The following is an 18,656-nucleotide window of genomic DNA, read 5'->3' as shown; positions in this document are numbered from 1 at the left end:
GCCTGTAGATTCTCTCCTGGGTTTGGAAAATCTTTGTTGTTTTAAGAATTGAAAAAAATTAATCAATGTTTAGGTAGGCCATGGTGGTGGCTGTTGTGCTTTATTTCTGTGCCACTAAAGCAACATGGAAAGCAGTAGCTATGTGTTGATTGAGAAATATGATATGGCTATTGGCAAGATTTGTTTTTACATTAATGACAAGTTTATAGTCTCAGCTGTGCCTGGAGTGGCTTCGTAGCATCTCTTAATTACTGCATCTAGAAAATAGTGAAACACATCCTGCCACCTCAGAGAGAGACAAGAAGCTTTGCACAATGAGATCCATTGTAGCATGTAGTTACTCATGCCTTTCTGTGGGATAACAGAAATACGGTCTACTCTAAATGTATGATAAATAGTGGTGGCGTCTTTCTCTTCTGTGGACCTCAAGTTCTTGACTTTCAGGAGCTCCTTTAGGGGCCAGCAGAGCCTCGGGAAAGACCAGAATTGATAGGGGCTCTTTTGTTCATTTATATTTATTGCAAGAATATATTCATAAGCTTTTCAAATTCTATTGAAATACCAGTTTTCAAAGGTGAATAGTATGGCTAAATGGATTTATAAAGGAGTTGCAATATGGCTTTGTCTGTAAGTAAGAGCTGTCTAGGCTAAGTGTTTGGGTTTTGTTTTAAATTGGGAGTTTCCAAAGCACTTTTGGAGAATATTTAGAACAAGATTTGAACAGAACAAAACTAAATCACTGGTCTGCTTGGGGGTTGCGTTTATTTGGTTTTGGGGTTTTTTTGTTCGGCTTTTTTTGTTTAGTTGGTTTGTTGGTTTTGGTGTTGTGGTTTTTTTGTTTGTTTTTGGTTCTTTTTTTTAATTTTTATTTTTATTTTCCTTCTCTAGTTTTGTACTAGGAAGCAACAAGGTGGTATTGGTCATACTTCTTAAGAAATCTCTGTAAGGCAGAAAATTAAAGTAAAATTTTCAATCTAAATGAACAAAGATCATCCAGGATGTAAGCACCTTTTGAAATAAGATTTAGAATGAAAACTTAAAAGACAAATCAATTAGAAATCTTCATTATTTCCAGCTTGCGCTGTTTTTAATCCAAGATCCAAATTGCCATAAAGTACCTTGAGTTTGTTGTACTCATCACAGAAGTGCAGCAGTGCTCAAGTATTCCTTATCAATGGCATGATGCAGCAATGTATCACTGAGGAAGAAATTAAGCAGTTGAATAAATCTATCCAGATAGATTCCACGTTGAAATCATTGGCAAGTGAATAGGTACACTGAATGAGAAAAAAGATGGCTAAAGGAGTCAGTATCATGTCTATTTAAGGAGATAGTAATGGAACTTTATTAATAAATACTTGGAAATTTTGTTTCAACTTTTCTTTCTCAAAAACCCCAAACTTCAGTGGCCTATAATGGAATCATTCGCTTTGAATCATATTACATTTTGAGCTCTATGTGCTGCTGTCATTTTTACAAGTCTTCATAGCTGTAAACGTGATTACACCACCACCAACAATATTTCAGCTGACATGAAACATTACAGAGGCATCTGTGAGCTTGACATAGCCAGTAATTGCTTTAATTTTTTTCACCACTTTCAGTTTTCATTTTGTCTTTATTAAATTACTGTCCTCTAAATAGATGATTGTGTAAATGTTTGATCCTGTAAATGTACTGTAAGGAATCAAGCAATTAAATATATTTTCACTGTATTACCAGCTTTGACACTACTACCTTCTTAATTTCTAAGTCTCATTTTTACAAGGTGAAATATGTGTGGACATATATAAATGTCAAAGAAGTCAATAGATCTCTTATTATATATATTGTGTTCATTATTTAGGATTCCAGCCAAATTGAATTGCTGAAGGAATTAATGGATCTTCAGAAGGATATGGTTGTCATGTTGCTGTCTATGCTGGAAGGTAGTCAAAATTTAATTTGAAATCCTCTTTCACAGTTGTTCTAGGAAAGTTTTTACCTTTGTGATTTTCTTCATGTGGGAAATAATGGTCTTGTTTTCCTTTGGGTATTTAATTTTCATGTCTTAGTTGTGAGAAGAGTTGTTAGGTCTTAAAGTGAATGGGAAATTTCTATAGTGTAGTTGATATAGTTGATGTTAATTCTGAATGCCATAACTGTATTAAATCCAGCTCTGGTGGAAGTTTTGCTTTATTTCCATGAATTTAGCTTCTCTTTTGGCTTAGGTGAAAAGTTTTTTTGCTATTGAAGTCAATTGAATCAATCCTAAGTTCTAAGAACTGAACCATTTATAAGTCAGTTTATTAACACTTTTACTATGTTGCATTTTTTTGGGGGGTAGTGATCATAGCCATAAAGAACAGGCTTTGATTTGTCTAGTCACTAGTTTTGAGGTCCTTTATAGCTAGTACCTGAAATTATGATTCCCCAGAGAACGTGATCATTATCAAGAAATTCTACAATTTCTTTAGCTCCTTTATGGTATTGAATTAGTACTTCCAATACTAGACTAACTAGACGCACACACAGATGACCCAAAGATCTGTTTTTCCTTTTTGCTGCTTACGTGTATCCTATCGCATTTATTTTCTTGAGCTAAGTGGGAGGCCAGTAAACACTGCATAGATTGCTACTACTCTTAGAAGGTCACTGAGGAGCAAAGTAAATTCTTAGTATTGTAGGCTGTGCTTCATGAACAAACTACTGAGCTACCCATCTGAACTAATGGGACACTGGTTCTGTCAATGTTGCCGTATAGTAAAATTTATAGTATGCTACCTCGTGTTTAGTACTATATTAAATGTAACAGATGTTTCTCTGTTGGGCTTATGAGTTCTTCCTTTCTTTAATGGCAAATACCTAGTCACTTGTGTTTTTCCCAAGTCTTAGGGTAGTGTTATTAATAAAAGATTTCTGATTTTACAGCTAGCTTTCTCATGTGAGCATGTTAGCCAATAGTTTATCATCTGTACCGCTTGATTATTTCACTCGTCATTATTATACACTTTTCTTTGCCAAAACATTTGCTGCCATCAGTACCTCTAACTTGATGTTATCACATCTAGGTAATGTTGTGAACGGAACTATTGGCAAGCAGATGGTCGATATGCTTGTGGAATCGTCCAATAATGTCGAGATGATTCTGAAGTTTTTTGATATGTTCTTAAAATTGAAGGATTTGACTTCCTCTGATGCATTCAAAGAATATGACCCTGATGGTAAAGGGATAATTTCAAAGAGGGATTTTCACAAAGCAATGGAAAGCCATAAGCATTACACTCAGTCCGAAACGGAATTTCTTCTATCATGTGCTGAAACAGATGAAAATGAGACTCTGGACTATGAGGAGTTTGTGAAACGATTCCATGAACCTGCCAAAGACATTGGTTTCAATGTCGCTGTTCTCCTGACCAACCTGTCAGAACACATGCCCCATGATACCCGCCTGCAAACTTTTCTGGAACTGTCAGAGAGTGTGCTGAATTACTTTCAGCCTTTCCTTGGACGCATAGAAATCATGGGCAGCGCGAAGCGCATTGAACGGGTTTATTTTGAAATAAGTGAGTCGAGTCGGACTCAGTGGGAGAAACCTCAGGTAAAAGAGTCAAAGAGACAATTTATATTTGATGTTGTAAATGAAGGCGGGGAGAAAGAAAAGATGGAGCTTTTTGTTAATTTCTGCGAGGATACCATCTTTGAAATGCAACTGGCTGCCCAGATCTCTGAGTCAGACCTGAATGAAAGGTCAGCAAATAAAGAGGAGAATGAGAAAGATAAGCCTGAGGAACAGGATCCTCGAATGGGGCTCTTCTCTCTCGTGACCATGAAGTCAGCATTAGTAGCTCTCAAGTATAATTTAATGACTCTTATGAAAATGCTCAGCATGAAAAGCCTAAAGAAACAGATGAAAAAAGTGAAGAAAATGACCATGAAGGACATGATCATGGCTTTATTTTCTTCCTATTGGAGCATTTTGATGGGCTTACTACATTTTGCTTGTAGTGTCGTCCGGGGCTTCTTTCGCATCATATGCAGTTTGCTACTTGGAGGAAGCCTAGTAGAAGGAGCAAAGAAAATCAAGGTGGCTGAACTGTTAGCTAATATGCCAGATCCCACTCAAGATGAGGTGCGTGGGGAAGGAGAAGAAGGGGAGAGGAAGCCAGCAGAAGCTGCACTGCCTGCAGAAGACTTGACAGATCTGAGAACTTTATCAGATGAGAGTGATCTACTTTCAGATATATTTGGCTTGGATTTGAAACGAGAAGGGGGACAGTATAAACTGATCCCTCACAATCCAAATGCTGGTTTGAGTGATTTACTGAGCACTCCCTCCTTATCTCCAGTGCCTGAGGTGCAGGAAAAAATCCAGGTAAACTGTACCTTTTATTTCTGCTGTATGTTTCTCTCTTTCATATGTTAAGTATAGTCTTGAAAAAAAACCTTGCAGCTCTGTTTTTCTGGGGTTTGTGACATATATTTTAAGGAATTGCTTGTAATTACTGGTGTTTACCCTCTCGGATGTCATGAACTTCAATTCCCACAGCCTTCTGTAAGTACATAATGTTTTGGTTTGCTTTTAATTCGGTATCAAAATGTCTCTTCATTAATGTAAATTAAAGTATCATCTTCTCTCAGGGTTTAGATTGTTTTTAAAAAAAAGCCTAACATTCTGCACTCTATGTACCCTTTTAACTAACTCTGTACTGTATAATAGTATGTAGACACTTTTTTTTAAAATCTGACTTTCTGTAGGAGCAGGTGAAAGAAGAGGAAAAGGAAGAGAAGGAGGAAACAAAATCTGAACCTGAAAAAGCCGAGTATGTATTACCTTAACTTCTGATCCTTCAAATTGTGGTTTGTTTCACTGAAAAAACAGCTTGATTTGTACTTACTTCTTTGCCTTTAATTTTGTGTCTATTTGTGTTTCACAGTTAGGATTTTTTTCAATCATCCTCCACATCTGTGCACACTCACACAAAAATGCCATGTAAATAGTATCACTCAGATTTTATGAATTTCCCTCTTCCAGCAGCATCCTTTGTAATGCTGATTTAATTTCTTTTAGTATGTGTTTCATTGATTAAGTTTTTCTTGGCAAGTCTGAAAGTTAAAAGAAAATCTCTTGGGAAACATGTAAGAGCACCTGCATTCCAGAGACCTGTTATCTGTCAGTGGTAGAGACTGAATCTGTTTTGCCCTTCCCATTTGGTATGACCTGTTTTGAGTTATTTGGATTTTGCAAAACCTTAATATTCCAAGGTAATTTTAATGAATTACTAAGTACTCTCACATCTTTATGAAGAACAAGTGCTAGCATTTGATAAATGATAATTTTAATCAGTTTAGGCTATGTTAAAATAAAAATAGTGGAATAAAAATAGTGGAAAGCAAAACATGATGCTTGGTTTTAACCAGTAAAAGTATGACACTCCATCCCTGTATGTTATGGTTCCTGATACGTGTACAGTTCCTGTAGCTGATATGTCACTGTCAAAATTCTGAGATCCTTAGTCTCAAGCTCTATCCTTGTTGCTGTCCTGGGATGACAAAGACTTGCCCACCCACCACAAAAACTCTTCTTCCTGATCAGTACAGCAAATTGCCAACTTGGCCAGTATAACTTTGTGAAGGAGCGTGTTGCTGACTTTTGAAGGTCGCTTCATTGTTGTTTGCTCCGCTTGCCTGTGTGAGTTGCAGCGGTACCTGTGCTCTCTGTGAGGAGTGCAGTGCCTGCCGCTGTTAGCTGCCCTGAAACCGCTCCTAACAGAAGGCAAACTTTCAAGTGAATTTTCATGTGAAAATTTATCACGTGTATTCTAGTAAGAGAAGCAGCTTAGGACATCAGCTATTCTGTTTGTAGATAGGTACAGAGAAATTAATAATGTAACATATACGTTGCCTCTCACTCTGGTTTCGCTTCAAATGGAGTTCTGTGGTCCTTTCATCTGCCATGCTGTCAGGTCAAATGAACTTCTAAGATAATTCACAGTTCCTTAGATCATGTGTTTGGAGAAGGCAGCCCACTAACTATGAATTTCTGTAATCAAGCAGCAGGGTGATAATCACACATCAAATGCTGTCAAGCTTTCTTATTTCTGTCTCCTCCTGGAGTGGGTACTTATGAATTCCTCCGGTGGTCAGAAATGCAGAATTTAAAACTTGGGGTTTGGCTTATAAACGCACGAAGAACCAAAGTTTTCTGCAACCTTTGAGGGAACTGGATAGTTAAAATGCCCGAGGTTGGAAGGGAGCACTTAATCATACAGGCACTCATACATACAGCCGTCAGCTTACAGACATTTGTCAGTGCAGGTGTTAGCTGCACAATAATGAAGCAGACCCTCAGGTAATATGGTTGGCAGATTCTGCCTCTACCAGTTACCAGCTGCACTTCAAGTAAGTTTAATTATCTGTAACTTAACCAGACTGTCGCCCTTGCCAATGCTTTGGGCTGAAGAGGGATGTGTGTCTCCTTGTCGTTTGTGTGTGAACTGTGTGAGTCATGAGTACATGAGCCTCGTGAAAATATGCAATGACCTCTTTCAGAGTGTGATTTTAACTTCTTGTTTAGCAATTTTATTAATTTGAGATATTATTTTGGTTTCATTTGTGTCCTAAGGGGAGAAGATGGAGAAAAAGAAGAGAAAGTCAAGGAGGACAAAGGAAAACAGAAATTAAGACAACTTCATACTCACAGATATGGAGAACCAGAAGTTCAGGAATCAGCTTTCTGGAAGAAAATCATTGCATACCAACAGAAACTTCTTGTAAGCTGTTCTCTAGACTATGCATTTAGCTGTTGGCAGGGATGTGTACCACCATATTATTCTACCAATATAAAGACAAATTTGCATCTGATTAAGCTCATTTTTCTGTCCGCCATCATCCATAAAAAGGACGTAAAGGCAAAGATTTAACTGGAATGTTAAAGAAAAAAAATGCATTAATTACTTAGTAGACAAGATATTAGTTCTTTGGGATTACGGCCCAAACTCATCCAAGATGCCTATCCATCACTGGAAAAGAACTGTGCATTTTAATGTGAATAAAATGTCCTGAATTTCCACAGCTGCTTGTGAGCCTGTAGGATTTGTCTTTCCTTGAGAGACAACTTTGGGAAATGACAAGCTCTCCTATAAAAATAATTTATTAAGATACAATGCTTAGCCTAAAATTCATAGGAAAAGAAGCTACAGATTTTTTTGTGAAATAGCAAGTTATTATTTGAGAAACTTCTCAAAACCTGTGGAAAATAAGACAAATTAAAATAGTGTAACTGTATCTGAGAGTATCTCAGTAAAATATGATATCCCCGAGTTTGCTGTAGAACCATTTTAAATCCATGCTTTTGTTATCTAGGAGATTCCATGAATATTCTGTGAAGCTGGTGTGAAATGCAAAGCAAAAAGAAATACACTTCTGCTGTATATCTAATATATACGATTGTTTAGGGCCAGCCTACTTCTAACATGAGTAGCAGCAAAACTACAAAACTGCTCTCACGGTTTTAATAAGGAATTAAGTGTTCAGCTTTTGGTTTTGAACTCATTCATTTTTTAAGGCTAATCATGTACCAGTCATGCAAATTTCACTTAATTTTTTTTTTTCTAATAGTCTTATTTAATAATTCACTAATAGTCATCTCTGGTTAGGGCTGAAAATATGGAAGAATTCCCCTGTCAGAATTAGAGCATTCAAAATGTGTGCTAGAAAGGTTTGTGACTCATCAGGAAGGGAAAAGGTACATTTCTGCAATCCTTTTGATAGCATCATAATGTGAGAGAAGCTTTGTATTCATGGTACTTAGGTCACAGATGAACTTTCTGCTGTTCTGGTAAAAATGCAATTGATTTTGGGATAGAAAAAGATCTAAAATAAACATGTGCAGACATTTTTGTTTCTTGGTAAAACAATTTCCCATATGCAAGATTATTGAAACAGGGAAGATGGAGATTTCTGTATTACTAGTGCATTAATATTACATTATGTTGTCTCTGTGTTGTCTCTAAGTGTATTGAGAGGATAATGAAAAAGATGTAAGAGGCAATTTAGAAATTCTTCATCCTTTTCTGCATGGAGGGAAGAAAAAGGTCCTTTATCCATTATTGCACATATGGAGTAGGAGAGAATTTGTACATCAAAATCAAAATGTTTGATTTTTTTTTAATTTTCTATTTATAATTCTACATAGGGGAAACAAATGAAGCAAGCCCCATGCAACAACGTAGTAACTGTTGTGGTACCATTATTAGGCAAAGTGTATTTATGTTCTGTTTCTATTTTCAGAATTATTTTGCACGAAACTTTTACAATATGAGGATGTTGGCATTGTTTGTTGCTTTTGCCATCAACTTCATCCTGCTTTTCTATAAGGTAAACTTGTCAAAATGTTACTTTTCAAGTAACATTCAGGTTTTGTAGACAATATACTATGGTAAAACTGCTTAGCCTAGCAGATTCAATACCTGCTTCATACTGCCACTTCAGAAATCTAACACAGCGAGAGCTCAAGTGTTTGTGTGAAGTAATAATAGACTTCCAGTACACAAATACCTATTCACAAAGTTCTGTGTTGCGACAGAAGCAGCAGCCTGAAAGGCATACCCGTGCCTCAGATGCTCTATTTCACAGTTCAGTGCCTCAGACAAGTGCAGCCTTCACTGGCAACTTAAACTAATACATGTCAGCTGAGATGTTTTCTCATGCTCTGAGGAGGTATGTGCAGCAAGGAGAAGTCACCTCATCTCAAACTGCCTAGAATATCACTAAGCATTGTCAAGACTTCTAGTATTCAGCTCTATTTGGGTCTTCAGACTCGAATCACTTTCTGGCACAGCCCTGCTGATAAAGACTACGTGTGGGAATGTCAGGAGTTGCCTGGGTTTCTTCCGAGAGGGCTGTGCCCTTTCTTGGATTTGAGGTGATAAAATTCTGCATGGCCCGAATTTGCTTCCATAGAAAGAGCGCGGGAGGGTGGGGGGAAGAAAATGCACTCTATCACAGATTGGTGTCACAAGGTGAAAGGGTCTTTGTGAGGTATTCTCTGTGGGCATTTTTATGCAAAACATTCTTTCCTCATAATGATATTGTCCTTGGTATCATTGTTTTCCATTATACTACTTAGCTTGTAGTAGCGTAAAGCTCCTGCCAAAGGAAAACTGCTGCAATATTAAGATTAAGTGATTTAAACAGGTGTCCACATCTGCTGTGACAGAAGAAAAGGAAGTTCCTGTGGTATCTGTTGGGGAAAGTACCAAGATGAACAGCCTGGAGAATGACAACCAGAGGGTCATTGCAGTGCATTACGTCCTGGAAGAAAGCAGTGGCTACATGGAGCCCACACTGCGGATTTTGGCCATCTTACACACAGTCATCTCATTCTTCTGCATCATAGGGTATTACTGTTTGAAAGTAAGAAAAACAGAACACTGTTTTTCCTTCTAGCTTTGTACTTCTTTATCCATGGAGTAGTATAGACTGGAACAAAGTCATAGCAACGTTGCTAAAGCAGGTTGAAGGGCTGTGTAAAGAAACACTCTGTTGTTTAGTGTAGCCTACACAGACGTGTATTAGGTGACGTGGGAATTCAGGAAGTTACAGGTCTGAGCCTGGCTTGCTGTGCTGCTACAGCATTTGCACCGTTGCCGTGTCAGCCAATTACAGCAGTAACCTGTATCAGAAACTGCTTGTGACTGTCACAGGCAAGCTGTGTACACATGGCCAGAGGGACCTTAGGTGACAGTGTCTGCATTACTGGTCAGCTGGCTTGTCCGAAAAGCATGAAGGCGTTGTGGGCTACCGCTACCGCATGGTGTGGCTCTAGGCAACGCCTACATCTCATAAGCTGGTGGTAGTGCTTTGGCAGGAACTTAAGCATCTTTTAAAGGAATACCTTGCAGAAGGTCTCTGTTAGGGATATAAGAAATAACGATGCCACCGTTACTGGCAAAATGCTGCTTCTGGCTTAGGAAGATCCAATGCCATAAATCTCTTGAGCTGGGAGAGGCATATCTGGGATGTACTTCCCCCATTTTTACACTCTTCCTGGGGCAAACCCTATAGGTCAAAGTGCAAGATAGTACGAAATTAAATGGATCTTTGCTATGACCCAGTGTGGCTACTCCTTTTTCTTTAAAATGTCTTTATCAAAGTTTTTTATGTGGTCCTTGATATTTTTCTTTTCCTCTTTTAATAGATAATATTTTTTCTATGCTAAAAAAGACACAATCTGCATTTGTAGTTGACGCAAATGGTCATACTATGCATTAAGTGGTTGATATTCATATCTACCTTAAGTGTCTCTGCAGGTCAATAAATACTAAAACATGTTTTCCTGTGTCACTGGTTGGCATGCAGCAGGAAAGCTTAGATTTCTGGCTTTTGAGATGTCCTCATATCTTTTTTTTTTTTTTTTTTTCACACTATGACTTTTTATACTACTTTCCCACATTCTTTATTTATACTACATTTATTCTCTGACTAGAAGGGAAAGACATTATCATCATTATTTTCTTTAATGAACTGCCTTCTTTCCAATTCTGAAACCCTGAAGAAAAGACCAAATATGGTTTCTGTCTTTCTTTGGAGATATACTGCTTTCAAAATTAAAAATCTTCAGAATTGCAGGTCTATGTATGAGGTATTTGCATGAAATCCACTTTTTTTTTTTTCCAATTAGTTGTCTGAAAATAAGATAGGAACTATTGTTACTGTATCTAATGCAATAACCATGTTGCTTGAGTAATCTACTTTTTATTACTGTTATTTCACTATACTTACGTCCAGCCTTGACTAGTAATACAGTCAAGGTAGGTAATGCAGGGTGGGTGAATTCTGGGGACCTGCAAAATAAGGAAAGAGCAGGGGTTACCTTTGTTGGTAACAGATTTCCAAGAAAAATCCATTCCGCTGGGTCCACTAGTTACATCTGCCTTCTCAGAATGTTATCCAGCTGATGAGTTGTAGGTAAGCTGTGTCACCTGCTGGCAAAGAACTACAGAGCACAAGTATATAGAATGTGGATGCGATTTAAGGATTTTTCTTTTTACTGCTTCCAGCCTTTCTTTGCTCTCTACTGTGAAACTACTTGTGCTTCCTGCTGTGAAACCTCAAGAATTTTTTTTAGCAAGTGAAAGGCAACCTCTAACAGCTCTGCGTATCAACATGCAATCCAAAAGTGTGATCCCAAATTAATGTTTTGCAACCAGAATTTCTAAGCTTTTAAAAATTATTTTCACTTGACTAACTCTAACAGGTCCATAGCACTGAAGAACTATTTTTATTTGAAGGATCCCTTTTCAGGGTTTTTTGGCCGTCTTTTTACAACTGCGTGGCACACTGTAGTTATATGATTTTGAATGACCTGGTCCTTAAACTTCTATAACTTTGCAGTGTTCTGGGTAATTGTCAAGTCTTTATGGTTTTTTAAATACTATTTTTGCTCTGTTCAGTTTTCATACTTAATTTTTATAACAACCAGCTTTTCTTAAAAATTTGCAAACATGTCGGTGCATTTTAAATAATTCCTGGTATTGTTTTCACCTGCAGGTTCCACTGGTTATTTTTAAGAGAGAAAAGGAAGTGGCAAGAAAATTGGAATTTGATGGGCTGTATATAACTGAACAGCCATCAGAAGATGATATTAAGGGACAGTGGGATAGACTCGTAATCAACACACAGTGAGTTTTTACCTATTCTGTCTCTGTAGCTTTGCAAGTAATTGTTCTTCAATCTCCACAGCTATATGGTCGATTATCCAGCTTGTCTGAGATAAACAATTGTCAGGGATATACTTCTAGCAAGGGTATACATAATATTTCAGACACCTGTTATGCTAATGTTTAGTATTACTTTTTAAATTATTCATTCCCAGGTCTTTGTTTTAAAATTATTTCTGTTCCATAAAAGAAAAAAAAAAATTGCAATAAATTTCTTTTGGCAAGCACACTGATGATTGTGTATTGCTGTCAGTTCAAGAGTGAACTGTGCTTTGCATCCTTTTAGTGTCTCTTGAAGGCTCTCCTTTAGGAATATATTTAAAGTCCCAACCCTCTGCCTGGTGGGACTGTGAGCTCCAGCTGCTTTAGAACCCTGTCTGCAGGCATCGACTCTGCCACTCGTTCCCAGCTACATTAACGTGGTAGGCTGAATGCCATTTGGCAATTTCCATTCCGGTGACTTCACAAATGACTAGCTGGCTATAGCAACAGAGAGCCTCTAAGAAACAAAATCAGTATCTAATTTTTGTGACATTTCAGTAACTACTGCATCTTCTCATGATCATCTAAAATGTAATCTTATCTGTGTTTTTCAGGTCTTTTCCAAATAACTATTGGGACAAATTTGTGAAGAGAAAGGTAAGGCTTATTTTTAAAAATATGCATGAAGTTAAAATAAAGCTTTAATGTTTGTTTATTTTCCTGTTTGAAGAAAAGTGAACTGTCCTTCTTTGAAATATAACTTTCAGTGTAGATTTCCATATTTACCATTTTAAAATACACACTTTCCTTATGCTTACAACTACTTTTGTGTGGTTTGGATAGTTTTAATTTCAAAGTTTTTCTGCATACAGCTTGTTGTGTAAAACAGGAACCCAAATACATACATGAAATGCTGTGGAGAATTTCTCTGTACACTTGTACATATATTGCAACCTATGTAGCTTATTTTGCCTGTGTGTATTTATGTATTCATCTCCATGCACACAGACCAGAGTCCCTCACCCAGGAGAGGGTTGGAAAGGAATTTGATAAGAAGATAGGACATATTGAGATGTTTAGGCACAGGGCATAGTCAGACAACTGTACTGATGAGCATCTGGCCCTTTTTGTCCCTTACCACTCTGTTTTCCCACATTTGCTCCTCCCCAAATGACCTAAATCCATCCCAATTCCCACCTTTGCTTCTTCCCTATAACATCCAATAATAAGTTCTGTGGAATCCCCAAATGTTCTTCCTTTCACCATCCCGTAATGTATCCCAGGTCCCTTGGCATTAAGTTTCTCAGTTGGAAAGGTGATCTGGAGAGCTACTCCCAGTGACTCATCTCACTGGGTTTCACGCCTGGACACTGGGGCTGAGGCTCTCCTGGGACAGCCCCGGGAAGGACCAGGCAGCGTGTCCATGCATCAGGAGTCTGTAATTTGGGTTCCTGCCTGCCGTCGCACCCCTGTGCTCCTCTAGGCTTCAAGAGATGGGCCTTTGATGGGCGGCTGGCTCCCGTGAGGGGCCTAGTTGTAGCTGGGCAGGGTGTTCTTTGGACTCTTGCCCAGCTGTTCTCTCTTGGTGGTCCTTCATGGGTGTGCAGATGAGCTTTTATCACATAACAGTCTCTCTCTCTCAAAAATAGTCCTCTATAAGCAGAGACTGTTGAAGTTCATTTCTTACAAACGTTATGTCAAATGTTTTCTCAGCTTGCTCTTAGAAAATAAATGTTATGTTTGTACCACAGCTTACAACAAGAATAATCTTCCTAGTGTATTTGGTCACAATTGAAAAAGAGGGTGTTTATGTTGCTGGATCAGATCTACCCCCTTCTTCACGCCATTTGATGCCAGTCTTGAATCACGCTTTTGAAAACATATCTTTTTAAACACTAGTAGCTCTTCTGTGTTATAACAGTTTTAGGCCAACCTGTCTAAAAATGCTTTGAGTTGTGCATTCATTTTGCTGTTGAAAGCTTTTTTAGCATATTTGAAGTTCTTAGATACATATATCTATCTGTCTATCTAAGCAGAGGAGGCACTAGTTTGCACAGAGTACTCAAGAAAGAAATTAAATGTAGTAGATCAAGGAAGGTTCCTATTAAAAGGAAAGGAGCGTGGTTTTATGTTGCATGGAAGGTTTTGATATTTTATCTTTGGCTGAGGAACTGCTCTGCACAGATTGAAGTGCCTTCAAATACAGTATTTTGCAAAGAATGTTTTCTCTTTCATATATTCAGATTTATATATAAATATACTTAAATTCCCAGCCTAGTGAATGATACCCAGTTATGAAACATTGCTTTCAGATACATGACAAGGAAGGCCTGTCTCTAAAGATCTGCAAAATTATCAATAGAAATTAAAGCATTACTTAATAGAAAGCTGGTAAAATACCACCTCGCTGGCAGGAGTCATTCAGTTATAAACTTCTTACTCAGAATTTTGTGTTTCTTATTCTTTTGAAAATGAGAAGAGAGAGATTATATTTAGGAAGGAGCTGTGCGTTCAGTGAGAATGAGAGCAAGAAAATGTTCATTTCCAGAAAAGTTTCTTGTGAAGCATTTCAATTTAATAAGAAAGAGATAGTTTGAATTCACTGAAAATCATTTTTAGCTGTAAGTCTCTGTTCAAGATCTTTTGATTCTTACATATTCTATGTGTATTATATTTTAATTTTATTAATAACTAAACAAAAATAAGATCATAAAATTATACAATGAAGCTAGTTAATAAGTCAGGACATTTTTCACAACTATTTCAATGTGAAATACTTCCCCTTGAAAGAAATCAAAAATGGCCAATCCAGATATTTGGGTTACTTAAAAAACTTTTATAAACAGAATAATTTTTTTGGGCATGTGGTTGGTTTGTTTTTATTTTATTTTATTTTTATTTTATGTTCTTAAATGGAATAACTAGTAAGGGTCAAACACTGTCTTTGAGAAATCTAATTTTAGTCAGGTTTTCACACAGCTAGGATATTTAAAGCATCTCTTTATGTGTGAACACACAGTGTATTTTTCTTTTGTCAGTGAAAATACTGATTTAGTTCTTGTTCTGCTGGGTTGCTTTCCTCTTCCTGTTCTCATTAAATGAGTAGAAACATCTTGTCTTTGACACCCACCCCTTGCCTCTATTGAATTGATTGAAATTGAGCAGAAAAAAACCAAACAAACAGAAAATTACTGGCTGATATGATAGACAGATGGAAACAAACAGATGAAAAAGATCATGTACATTAAACCTCTTGTCTTCAGAAACCAGGCTAAAAACCAACTTGTCTACCCAACTGATCCTGTTGAATATTCCCTCTAACTTTAGGTCATGGATAAATATGGTGAATTCTATGGCCGTGACAGGATCAGTGAGTTACTAGGAATGGACAAAGCTGCTCTTGATTTTAGTGATGCTCGAGAAAAGAAGAAACCAAAGAAGGATAGCTCCTTATCTGCTGTGTAAGCATTTGCTTCTGTTTTGTTTGTGTGGTTGGCTTTTTTTGTTTGGATTTTTTCCCCCAGGGTTTTAAAGGTAAAATTAAGCATTCAAAGTTTGTTATTCAGCTTTGAATTTTCTTCTTGCTCTTTTTTGTATATCTATATAATATAGATCAATTCTGAAGTTGAATGATATAGTGAATTTATTTCATTATAGACAACATATATGCAGGACTTCACTGGTTTTTATGTGTGAAGATTTAGCTTAGTGCACAGCTGCTTGAATACATCACATTACCACTGTTTTGATAGAGTCATTACCACTGGGCTGGAAACTCATAGTTGTCTCGGTTCAGCTCAGCTGGAAAGAATGGGCAAAACTGGCAGGGTGTTCTGATTATAAAGAAATGATGGAATAAATTTAAGTGATAGTGACCAGTAAAATCTAGGAAGTTGGATGATTATTCTTCACATCCGTTTATAATTTGTTTTCCCTAAACTATGTATTTGCCTATCATCTGAGAGACAGACTTGGAAAAAAAGCCCCTTGGCATTCAGAGTAATTGCATTTATTTTCCTTCTTAGGGAAGGGATATTCTTAGTTTTTGTAAAGTATTGCAAAATGTTTTTTTCTGGTTCTGCATGATAATAAAAGATACTCAAGTAGATAGAATATATTTTAACAAATGGACTTGTAATGCTACAGAGATTCTACTGGAAGTGTTTATTTGTAGCTTGCTTTAAAAGCAACATTTTAGCAATGGGTTTGCAAGAATTATATGAGGTAGACTGTGGGACCACAAGTAGATTAGAATTGCATTGAAGCAAGGGCTAATTTTGTACAGCTGGATCTTTAATGTCCGTCTTTTTTAAAGATGAATAAATTAACCTGAAGTCCATCTGAACAGTCCATCAGGTACAGTGTTAAAGCCCCAGGACTCTGTGGCATTGCAATACTAATTAAAATTTAATATTGTAGCAAAAGTACTTTCCAGAATACTTTCTTACCAGCTGTTTTGCTGCTGGATTATAGTAGGACCCATGGATGAGTTTAGATTATTATTTTTTCTCTAATTTTTATTACTTTTCTTGGCATAAGAAGAAAATGAAACTATTTTCCCTTCCCTGTGTGCTCATGCCTCGTATTTGGGAAACAAAAAAAATAATGAAATAATGGTTCTGTAAATACTCTTGAAAAAACAGACCAGAATGAAGCAGTTGGAGAAGGCTAATGAAACACTTCATTTTAGAATCAGGCCTGAAAGGTACTAGTTTTTTGTTACATCTCTAGTGTCTACTCCATGTTATATACATTTTAAAAAAACACAACCAAAACCAAGGCAACCTCATCTGTTTTTCAAGTTCTCCCTGGAGAACTCCTTCCATCCTTATAACAGATTAATATGCTGTGGAAAATGAAACAGCTATGACAGAAATTTACAGAACCATTTGCATAAGCTTCATATGCTTCAGGAGGGCACATCTATCCACTTTTTACCAGTTTCAAAAATGAACAATAATGGAGTTTTTATTACTAACTAAATTATAAACTAACTAAAAATTAGGCATATTCCAGATTCCACATTTGAAATATTTACAGTGCCATGAAGAGAGAGATGGGAAAAGCAGTGGAGTTGAACTTTTACTGCACCACTTTGGGGGAAAAAAAGGTGGAGAATGGTCTGACCTGGTGCAGCTCCCAGCTCTAGTGCCTCTGCTTCTGCACGGGCCAGCAGGAGGTGGCCCAGACTGAGGCCAGACCAGATATTTATGTCTCTGTCAACGCAGAAGGGGAGTGCGGCGTGTAGCATTTCCATTCTCAATATAAATGAACCAGATTTTTCTTCTGCCTTTTTGACCCTTAGCTCCTACTGTTTCTTCCCCTGTCCCATGGGCAAATAACCTGTGATTCCCTTCCATCTGCCTTTCTGCAAGGCACTCGCAGCACTCTACTTGCAGGTGACCTAGCTCCTTCATAGTTCCTGCCCGTCTCACTGATATCTGCATAATAAAATAAAATTCTAACTCTGGAAGAGCCATTCAGCTTATATATATTTGCATTTTTCAATATGTATTAAAATATTTAAGTAAGTATTTGATATTTTTCAGTATTATTTAAATATAACCAACTCAGGAGGACGTTGCAGTTTGAAGGTCAATGTAGATTAGACAGTAAAGACAATTAATATTTGCACACTGGGGCTGAGGTGGTGTACTGCTTTTCCATTAAGTTTCCCTTCTCGGGTGGATGGTGTTAAACTAGATGCAGCATGGATGAAGTATATTTGAGGGAATAATGTGAAAGACACAAAGGTGAAAGTTATTTATCAAAGGCATCATAGTGAGGTTTACCTCTCAGTCCCTTTACCTTCCTAACAGCTGTTGGTTCCGGGGTCATTACTCTAGTCAGAGTCAAGAGAAGAGGCAGGTGAGGCTCCAGCATCTCATCATCGATGACATAAGGCTAATTTGGGGGAAAATAAATAAGGTTTCTGTTGAATGCTCACAAGGTTTCCATAGTTTGACAACAAGATAAACCATATCATAAATGCAAACTGTACAAAGAATGAGTGTAGTTGGCCTCAGAATGTGAAAGAGGTTAAAAGGTCCTATTCTTCCTTGTTATGAGAAACAATAACCCAGGTTTGCAAAAGATTTGGAACAGGTAACCCCCTTATTAGTAACGTAGTATCTTGGAGAACAGTATTGTCCCTGATAAACTAGTACTTTTCCTGCAGGTGAGAGCCTGCCTCTTGCCCATAATGGCTGGTGAAAAAATAAGGGATTTTATTTGAGGTAGTTTCTAACCTGAAGTCCCAAGATTTATTCCTATGGCACCACAGGATTTGAAAACCTGTGAATGTACCTATTTGTCCAAACAGAAGTGTATGTCAGTAAGTGGATAGTGGCCTCAGCCCTCATGGTTGAGAAGTAGGCGTACTTACCGTTAATGTATCATGTCCAAATTCCCAGCCTGTTCCATTGAGAGGAATGATGTGTATGTGGGAAACTCAGCCTCAAGCCTTCCCACTTACAGATGCTAACATAAGATACCTCCTCCTTTGGTTATTTACTTGGGAATCTTAAGCCTAGTGGATCCCTGCAGAAGCTTTGTAAAGCAAACCTTAAAGTAATAATCTATTCTATGTGATATATCTCCAAGGCAGACTTAAAGGTGCCAAGTAACTCATTATTTTGTTTCATTTTGTTTCAGTTCAGTGCTTTCTTCTTGTAATGGTCTGCTGGCACCATTCTCTATAACATATAGCCTGCTGATGGTCAGTGCCTAGCACAAAAGGAACACTATTTCGACACAGTGCAATAAAAATGATATTTCCTCCCCAGCTGACCAATTAATAAATAATGAATGTTGGGATCCCATCTGAAGGGATGCTTTCTATTGTACATATAGTAACATAACCTCCATTGAAATTCTTTAATTGGTAAGAGTTATAGTTTCATTAATGATTTTTCTTATAACTTAAGAAAGATGGGTCATCTTTCTGAACTGTTGTCTTTGTTAGATTTGCCT

At 37.3% G+C, this 18,656-nt stretch overlaps 1 protein-coding gene across 11 annotated transcripts in view; it reads left to right on the top strand.

Moving 5' to 3' along the window:
* The window catches only part of RYR2 (ryanodine receptor 2), a 434,536-nt gene that overhangs the window by 397,967 nt on the left and 17,913 nt on the right, over window positions 1-18,656 (top strand). For all 11 annotated transcript variants that reach the window (XM_037391531.1, XM_037391524.1, XM_037391528.1 and 8 more), the window contains 9 exons: window positions 1,847-1,928; window positions 3,051-4,354; window positions 4,738-4,802; window positions 6,605-6,752; window positions 8,272-8,358; window positions 9,178-9,396; window positions 11,533-11,663; window positions 12,299-12,341; window positions 15,012-15,145. In XM_037391531.1, coding sequence (XP_037247428.1) covers window positions 1,847-1,928; window positions 3,051-4,354; window positions 4,738-4,802; window positions 6,605-6,752; window positions 8,272-8,358; window positions 9,178-9,396; window positions 11,533-11,663; window positions 12,299-12,341; window positions 15,012-15,145 — 2,213 coding nt within the window. The remainder of the gene's footprint in view (window positions 1-1,846; window positions 1,929-3,050; window positions 4,355-4,737; window positions 4,803-6,604; window positions 6,753-8,271; window positions 8,359-9,177; window positions 9,397-11,532; window positions 11,664-12,298; window positions 12,342-15,011; window positions 15,146-18,656) is intronic.

Source organism: Falco rusticolus, chromosome 6 (assembly GCF_015220075.1).
Source record: "Falco rusticolus isolate bFalRus1 chromosome 6, bFalRus1.pri, whole genome shotgun sequence".
NCBI classification, from domain to species: domain Eukaryota; kingdom Metazoa; phylum Chordata; class Aves; order Falconiformes; family Falconidae; genus Falco; species Falco rusticolus.
This window is presented reverse-complemented; position numbering and strand designations above follow the sequence as displayed.